The 9,053-nt window shown below is 32.9% G+C and overlaps 1 protein-coding gene across 4 annotated transcripts; it reads left to right on the top strand.

Annotated features, from left to right (window-relative positions):
- Nucleotides 1-617: 617 nt before the first annotated feature.
- LOC148613243 (death-associated inhibitor of apoptosis 2-like) lies at nt 618-8,812 on the top strand. Of its 4 annotated transcripts, none has more exons than XM_088586521.1 (7): nt 618-653; nt 3,457-4,130; nt 4,453-4,569; nt 5,480-5,652; nt 6,060-6,096; nt 7,971-8,312; nt 8,480-8,812. In XM_088586521.1, exons 2-7 carry the CDS (start codon nt 3,530-3,532, stop codon nt 8,485-8,487), a joined length of 1,278 nt encoding a protein of 425 aa, XP_088442647.1. In that variant the 5' UTR covers nt 618-653; nt 3,457-3,529; the 3' UTR covers nt 8,488-8,812. The 4 variants fall into 4 exon arrangements, with proteins under 4 accessions (XP_088442647.1, XP_088442648.1, XP_088442646.1 ...); XM_088586522.1 differs by lacking the exon at nt 618-653 and adding an exon at nt 660-845; XM_088586520.1 differs by lacking the exon at nt 618-653 and adding an exon at nt 855-3,160.
- The last annotated feature ends 241 nt before the right edge of the window (nt 8,813-9,053 follow it).

The raw sequence follows: 9,053 nt of genomic DNA, 5'->3' as shown, positions 1-9,053 counted from the left end.
AAAATGTTTGGTACAAACTCGAGTAAATTGTGTATATGTATCAATGTGTATGAATACGAAATATCATTTGAATATTGAATATTATGATAAAACAGTTTGTTGATGTCTAATTTAATGTACACGATTTAATTGTGATTTGTGCTACATAGTATTTTATTCATATCTGTAGCTCTTTACCATGCTATCTATTGAACTACACTGTTTTGACTTTAAAAAATGGTTTAAACTGGCCTATTTTTTGCAGTACAAAATTTTGGCTATGAATAAGTTTTGTTCGCAAAATGAGTTTCCAACAGACAACAGGGGATTAAATATAGTATACAACATTTGTAGAATATTTTTAACCACCCGGTAAACATTATAGTCTTAATCGATATTGTATTGTTATCTAAATTAATCGTAATTAATTTTAAACTGCAAATATAAATAGAATCATTGATAATGTACCACATTGTAACCCCGTCAAGCAGGAAATAATGAATAAAAAATATAATGTATTAAGGCATTTCCCAAAGATCGTAATAAAGCAAAAAAGAAACAAAAAAATGTGATTGATAAAATAATTTACGCCAATAAAGGGACGATTTAACACATTCTTGTAATTTTGAAAATAACTAGAGGGCGCCACTATATAAAGTTTTAATTATCTATGGGTAGGTACTTTTTGACCTTTTGAATTTTATGTTTGTTTGCTATCAAAATAAGTGTTATATATTTTTTGGGTTCCCCTTTTAGTGGTATACTTTTGGACTATAGAGAGAAAAATAGCATCCTGCTTTATGACATTTAATAAATTTAATCCTTGGGAGACCGGAAGCATGTAGGGCGTTGTCATAATTAAGGAAGTAAGGCTAATTCATTAATTTCTTATTAGTTCATATAAAAAAAACGCTATAAGAAAAACATGTATGTTTTAAACTATAATGTATTATAAAGCAAGTTCTATACGAAAAACAGTTTTTAATTTCAATATGCAGTTTAATTAAAGTAGGCAAACAAACCGGGTACCAAAACAGCATTCCTACGTTGGGTCAACGTTGGTTCAGCGAAGTCATTTACGTTGGGCCAACATAGGGTGCTCATCGTTGGCCCAACGGAGGCAAACAATAGTTAGCCCGGTGTTGGCCCAACGTAATGCCAACATTGGCTCAACAAATGCCCAATACTGACCCAACATAAGCCCACCGTTAAACCAACCAAATGGTCCGACAATGGCATTCTTTAAGATTAAAACATAATGTTATTGATTGTTATGTTGCAGAGAGCTAGCTGATACTATTAATTAAGAGTAAATGGTCAAATTTCTACTCAGTTAATCATATAAATTCTTTCCAGATAGAATAAACCAATGACAAGTTGATTGCAGTTTACAAGATTAAAACATGAAAAGTTATTATAAAATTTGCAGATATTATACACGCATTGGTATATGAAATATTGAAAATTTGCAATTTTTTCTGCATTTAATAGTAAAAGAGTAATCAAGGGAACCAAGGTTAAAGCGGTAATCAAAAGAATATAATCCAGGGACAAAGACCAGACATGGAAATAAGACATACACAACCAAGAACATAAAGTAACTAAAATCATACATAAAAAGTAACAAAAGCAAATGAGCAACTGGGACTCCACTAAAAACTGGGAGCATGGACCAGGTGCACCGGTAAGGTAAGCATCTTCTGCTTTTCTAGATAATGCTTGTCAGTTTTATGTGTTTATGTAGCATTAACATTAAAAATATGTTTACATTTGTTCAAACTGAAAGACAATGTTTTTGTTCTGCAAGAAGCATTTTATGCTTTCAGTTACAAAACTGCATAAGGGAAAGATAACTATGTATGTTATTGTTGTTATCATAATTTAGAGTGGTTATTCATATTAAGTTATTGAATTAATAAGTTCTAAATATTAAACGAGAATACATGTTAAACTTTGTACGAACGTAATATCTCAGTTTAGATGCAACACAATATTTGCTTTCATGTATATGTCTAGATTTGCTTTCTTGTTTTATTTTTCTTGAGATAGACATACAAAAGCCTCTTTTAACATGTGTGTTACTAAAATTGTCTCGACGTTGGTTTAATATTGGCTCACGGTTGGCTCTGGGTAGGACAAATGTTGAAAAATGTAAATTGTGTAATTTTGGTTATGTTTTATGAATTGAAATTTAACGATACTCTTAAGTACAAATAGCTTCTAAAACAACTTATTGAAGAGAAACATAAAATTCAATGGTTATTATGAATGTAGTAGGTCCAACCTTGGACTAAGTTTGGGCCAACGTAGAATCTTCTCACAGAATGAAAATATTTAAAATTTCAAAACTTCATGTTTAACCATTGGCTTCTTAAGTATAACAATTTTGGGAAAAAAAATAAATCAAGAAGAAACATTTTCCTTACCGCTCACTGCTACGTACTGAGCCAACGTTGGCCAAACAGAAGCATGCTATCTGGGTAAACACATTAGACAAGGAGAAAATAATAAATATGCATGCACTGGCAAAAGATACAAAATGAAAAGGTGAGAATATTTACGTCACTTGTATGAGTCAAAATCAGTAAAGGCCATCTATGGATGAAATATAAGTATAAGCATGACATTTTTTCCCTTGCAATACATTTCAAAAACGTTTTATCTTGGTCTTACTTTCAGAGGCTTCACACCTGACCGTATTGTAATGGTAATATATTTGTCGTGCATGTGTACTGGTAGTCAAAAGGTCAAAAGTGAAAGGATTATAATAATAATAATAATAATAATAATAATAAAAAAAAAAAAAAACTGCACTCCATGAACCCAAGATAAAAAACACATTACAAACACATATGGTATATATGGCTGTATATTTTATTATTCAACACTTCAAAATATTCATGCTTTTTGTAAAGTTATTCCCTCGTTCTGCTAGAATATAAAAATGCGACACTCTTTTTGTGAATTAACAAGAGGTAATGTTAGTGTTTAGGTATACAAATAAACAATTACATTTTTCCTTAAGTGTACAAGGTGTAAATATTTAAAGTAGGAAATTACCATCAAGTAAAACATAACTATTTTATCTTTCCATTTGAATTTAATGAGACAGACCTACGGCAGTGGACACAACTTACAAATTATTGGAACGTTTGTATTCAGCATTTTACATCAATCTCATGTAAGCATCAAACTGACTTGGACTGATTTCATTATGTTTCAAATGAAAGCTTGGCAGGCTTTGATGAAATTGAATATGATAAAAACATATCACAGATTTCATGAGTTATGTTCTTAGACAATGTCTTTCTCCTTGAGCTCAATACATCCTTATTAGTTGATCTGCATCACATAAAGTAAAATTTAATAACATCAGGAATTTAAATATGCAATGCAATCCTCACTTTTTTAACTCATCACTTTTAAATTTACAATTTTCCCACATTCCTAAAACTCCTTTTACTTTTTTGATTTCAGACCATCTGAACTTATGGTAGAGAGTATATAAGTGGAGTAATCAAGAGAAGACAGACACTAAATCATATACACTATGGAAAATACATTGATGAATCTTTTACTCATAATTACAATTATTCATTTCATAAAACATGGAGACTGGATAAGGTATATTATTTCAGAGAATCCAGTTATAGAAATTAACAAATCAGCCAAGCTGACTAAACGGAAACAAACAGTACACGATAGAAAATTACATCTCGTTCTGTTAATTGAATTCTTCATCAAACTAGAATACACTACAAACAGTCGATTGAAATGGATGTTGAAAATTCATGGCAGTAATGGCTTCCAACTACCAGTACGTGCTTACGTTTACCCTCTAGGATTTGACGTCTATGACAGACGACGTATGACAAATCCCCAATTAAATCCAATGGTGTTCGAAGGTAATCGATTTGGTACATTCCGACTCAACAGAATAGAATATGATGCATTTTTGACAGTGTTGGCTCGGGTTGGATTTTATTATGATGATACAACAGGCCACACAAAATGCGCATTTTGTGGCGTTCATTACACAAATGGTAGTATTCCTGCTAACATTCATTTGCACAACTGTCCCTACGACACCGATGAAAACATCCCTTTTGTTGTTCCAGAAAGACAACAAGTCACAAGTACACATGAGCCAGGTATGGTATGTTGATGTGTGTGTGTGTGTGTGTGTGTGTGTGCGTGATTAAAGATACAAACAATCCCCTTAAGGTGTCCTATTCATATGTCAATTTTTATACAATACATGTATAATCCATGAAATGTTATTTTTTGTACAATTTTAATATTAAAAGCCTCTGTCTTATACAAAGATAAGGTGAAAAAAGTCACATATTACACAAATTATGATGAACTATATATTTTCTTCAAGATAATTCATGATAAAAATACAGACAATATTGACTGATATGAGGGATTCGCTCTTATAAATATGCTTTGGATTTTCATCGTATGTTTCAGAAACACTTCCTCGATTCTGTATGTATAATACTGTCGAAAAAAGAGCTTTGACTTTTTCTCGCCAATGGACATCAGATGTTGGACATCATTTTGCCAGAACGGGATTTTTCTTTACAGGTGATTTAAATATGCATGCGTCAACTTAATTGAATTTCTCTCAATTACATACATGTATGTCTTATTTAATGCAAGTGTGAATACTTTCGTGAATTATTTGATTTGTGGTAAAGGGAATCACGTGATTTGTATCTTATCAATATCATTTTAATCTTACCCCAAATAAAATGAAAAACTAAATTTTCATCCCCTTCACCTGTAAAAAAATGACAAAAATTCAGAATTCAGAATTTTTTTCACGTCAGGTTTTAGTATTGAGGTACTATAACACACAATTATTTATATTTCTTGGTGACTATAATGATGTTTCTTCTCTGTCAGTATTATATAGTTATACAGTAAATACCTGGTAAAGAATACACAAATAAAAAATAAAATTTCCCTACCACCCCCTATTTTTTGTGAAGATTGGATGAAAATCTACCATGATTTAAGTTTACCTGGCCTTTAATACTTGAAGCTTAACTGCAGTCAAATTCTGCTCAAGCAAACTTTCAAGTGGAAAACAAATGAAGCAGATGGTATTTATATATATAGTTTGTTTTTAAATAAAATGTACTAATCTAGCTTTTAAAGTATTATTCCTTTAAGAATGGTTATGGTGTATACACATGGTCGCTTTGACAGGTTTGGTTGAAACAGTTTTAGAGCAGATTCCGAAGAATGAAACTATGCACTCATTATACTGTCAAACATGTGCGTCCTCGTGTTGGATTATATTTGATAAATGTGAATTTGATTCTCATTAGTTGAACTAAACATGGTTAGAGATTACTTCATTTTGCTTAGAGTACTTATTCATTAAAGGGGGTAAATGTGTACTAAGATGTCACTTAAAAAGTTTATTGAAAAATTCTCTGACCACAAAATCCAATGAAAACATGTGTAAAATATGTACTACATTCACAAGGGCATGATGACATTGTTCAATGTGTTTACTGTGGTGGATGTTTGAAAGGCTGGAGCCGGTGTACACGCCAAATGGAATCACCATATATTCAACACATTGTTAACTTCCCTGATTGTCCGTTTGTGCGATATCACCATAATGATGAGATAGAACTTTTCAGCAACCTAGGCTTGGTAACATTAGTTATTTTTACTATGTATATACTCTGTGTGTGTGTGTGAATTATATATTATCTTTTTCCTGCTATATTAAGCGAATTTTTCAAGAAGAAAAATGGTTTTACTTCAAATCCAACCATATCCACTTTTTACAATAACTATATTACATGCAGTTCCATTTTTAGAAATAACAAGATGGATATGGTGAATATGTCAAAAAGACAACAACCACACCAGGATGAAAAAATATCAGCTCAAGGCCACCAAAGTGTCGTCAATGAATGACGAGGAAAACTTGTTTCTATATTACAAAATAAACATTATTTGTAAAACAATTACATTACAAAACTAAATCGTTTCATCTGTTTGTAGCATCATTTAATGTCGGTATGTAACTATTGTTAATGTCATGATAATTTCAGAGGTTTATTGTGGATGTTCACACTGGAGACCTACAGGGTAAGTCCATAGAGTAATATTCAGTTTCCTTGCGAATCAAATACGTTTTAGGAATGATGATCTAAATTTATTATGCTTACACATGAAAAAAGGAAGATCCCATTGTTAATGCCGTACACTAAAAAATAGTGCTGTTTATTTCCAATCTGACCAACACTCGTTAAATATTTATTTCAACGGTGCATACGAATAGAAAAGTTATTGAATTTTAATAATTGATACATATTTATGCTGAAACAAATGAGCTTTGTGAAATTTCTTGTCAAAACCAGTGCGTGTTTGCAAGGGGGATAACAAAATTGTACACTGAAAAGCATTCTCTTGGAAACCCTTACCAGGAAAATAAGATATATACTACAAATACATAAATGTACAAATGTACTTTGTAAATTCTATTTTAAGGTTTACAACGAAACCAATCAAGATTTTCGTCCACATAGAATGTTAATCATAACAGACAATGTCCGACAACATTGCCACCTGTTTCTAGTTCTAACATTACAAATACTTCTGCTGTGGTTGTAAGGGTAAACAAGGGAACCAAGGTTATAGCGGTAATCAAAAGAATGTAATCCAGGGACAAAGACCAGACATGGAAAACAGACATAAACAACAAAGAACATAAAGTAACTAAAAGCATACATACAAAGTAACAAAAGTAAATGAGCAACTCGGACTCCACTAAAAACTGGGAGCATGGACCAGGTGCACCGGTAGGGTAAGCGTCCTCTGCTTTTCTAGAAACACCCGCTGAGTTGCTCATAAAAAGTCAAGTCCGGGGTAGACAAACGAGGGAAGGAAAACTATGACCCGTTGAATAAATCAGTTTTCATGGTGTTGATGGATACACCATAACGATCCACGAGTTCATGATGACGACCATAAAACTTCTGTAGTGATGACCTCAGTCTTGTAGCAACATAACCCTGTTCCAGAAGCCTATTTGTTAGAGTTCGAGCGCGATACAAAAAGTCTGCGTAGTTTCGGCAAGCTCTGGCATAACGTATGAGTTGTGATATGAACACTCCATACGCAGGAGGCGAAGGGATGTTGCCACAGATGAAAGGAAAGTTGACAATTCTGAATGAAAAGTCATCATGTTTGTCGTAAAGTTTGGTCAATAGTTTTCCTTTACCATCGATTTCTAAGTGTAGGTCAAGATATGAGGCTGACTTCACATTGTCTGTAGTATCCTTTATCTCAAGTTCTTTCGGGTAAATGCGATGTATCAAATCCCCGAAATTAGGATTGTTTAAAGATAACACGTCATCTATATAGCGGAAACTGAGATTGAAGGATCTAGCTAAACAATATTCTTTCTTTCTGATCAGATCAGCTATAAAATCAGCCTCATAAGAGTGAAGGAATAGGTCAGCTAGTAAAGGGGCACAATTTGTTCCCATTGGAATGCTGACCGTTTGTTGAAAAACACGTCCACCACACTTGACAAATATGTTGTCGATTAAAAATTCCAGCATTTTGTAAACATCTTCCTCTGTATATTTGGAAGATGATATGGAATAATTTCTTACAAAGTATGTGGAATCTCTACCAAGAACTATATATTTGTATTTAGGTGTACCATCTTTTTTGGAAAAACAGCGATGTATAATGTTTTTAAGTTGGGATTTTAATTGAGTATGGGGAATAGAGGTATACAGTGTTGAAAAATCATAGGTTTTAATGCTATCATATTCAGATAATAGTCTTGAACTGATTGTCTCCAAAAAGATCTTTCGAATTTTTCAGGATCCACATTGAATTAATACCACTACGGGAGTAACAAGTGTTGTGGTAGGACTGTAGACCCTCTTTGACAGTTGTGAGTATAGAAGTTAAAAGTTTTGTAACAGGTTTGGTGGTACATTTTGCAGATCCAGATTTTGTAAATCAATCAACCCAGTCTCAAACAAGTTGTATTTCATCAATACCTACATGTAGCACAGTGTCGTCAACAATATCAAGAACTCCAAGAAGCCCAATTCGCAGATTAGCATTTCATAATGTACAGTCAACAGAACAGATTGACCCCGAATCACCATTTGCACAACATTCCTCAAAGAGAGGAACAGCTGACCCGCTTGGACGAAATTGTGAATTGCCAGAATATCCGAGGTATTCTACGTCGAGTGCTAGATTGAGGTCTTACAATAATTGGCCAGGTTATTTAAACGGACTACCAAATCAATTGGCATCTGCAGGATTTTTTTATGCAGGTAAATAAATTTCACCAAATAGAAGCGATTTAGGTAATTTTTGCATATGCTTAAATATATCAGAACAGACTTCTATAGTATATCTGTAATAATATCGTAGATATAAAAAATAAAATTAACAATGATTGTTGAATATGTAGGTGATCATAAAGACATATTTATTACAGTAGGTTAATGGGGTATGGTACAATGAGCATTGTGCAATGAAGCAATGGGGTACAGGACATGAGGAATTGGGAATGGAGAAATGGGGTATGGGACGTGAGTAAATGGGAATGGAGCAAAGGGATATTGGACAATGAGGTATTGGCCTATAAGAATGGGCGAATGGTCCATTGTGGAACGGGAGCAAATGATTATGGGGCAACAAGGAATGAAGTATGGAGCAATGGTAAATAGGACACTGGATAATGGTAAAACGGGGCTATATGTGAAGGAGCATAGGACAAGAGAAACTGGGAATATCTATATATTGCAAGAACATTGATGATATACACATTATAACTATTTACATATCTTCCCTGTATCAATTTGATCCGATGGAGCAGTGTAGCGAATAGAGTCGTCACATTCTGAGACTATATTTATATATATACCCATTGCTTCTTACAACTGAATTCATTTGTCTTAGTGTTCATAATGTATTAACAGAAATAATGCTACCATTTGTCCTATGCATTAATATAAATACGGTAACTGAACAAATTATTATTCTGTGTACAGTTAACATGTCATTGATAA

Source organism: Perna viridis, chromosome 6, assembly GCF_037379345.1.
Source record: "Perna viridis isolate PV_CMFRI_1.1 ecotype Kerala chromosome 6, ASM3737934v1, whole genome shotgun sequence".
Lineage (NCBI taxonomy): Eukaryota > Metazoa > Mollusca > Bivalvia > Mytilida > Mytilidae > Perna > Perna viridis.
This window is presented reverse-complemented; position numbering and strand designations above follow the sequence as displayed.

What these genes read in the sequence shown, in the direction of transcription:
- LOC148613243 (XM_088586521.1), top strand. Translation starts at nt 3,530, where the DNA reads ATGGAAAATACATTGATGAATCTTTTACTCATAATTACAATTATTCAT. An exon ending in AACGGGATTTTTCTTTACAG is followed by an intron (nt 4,570 to 5,479) that starts GTGATTTAAATA and finishes TACATTCACAAG; the next exon opens with GGCATGATGACATTGTTCAA. An exon ending in TTTTCAGCAACCTAGGCTTG is followed by an intron (nt 5,653 to 6,059) that starts GTAACATTAGTT and finishes TGATAATTTCAG; the next exon opens with AGGTTTATTGTGGATGTTCA.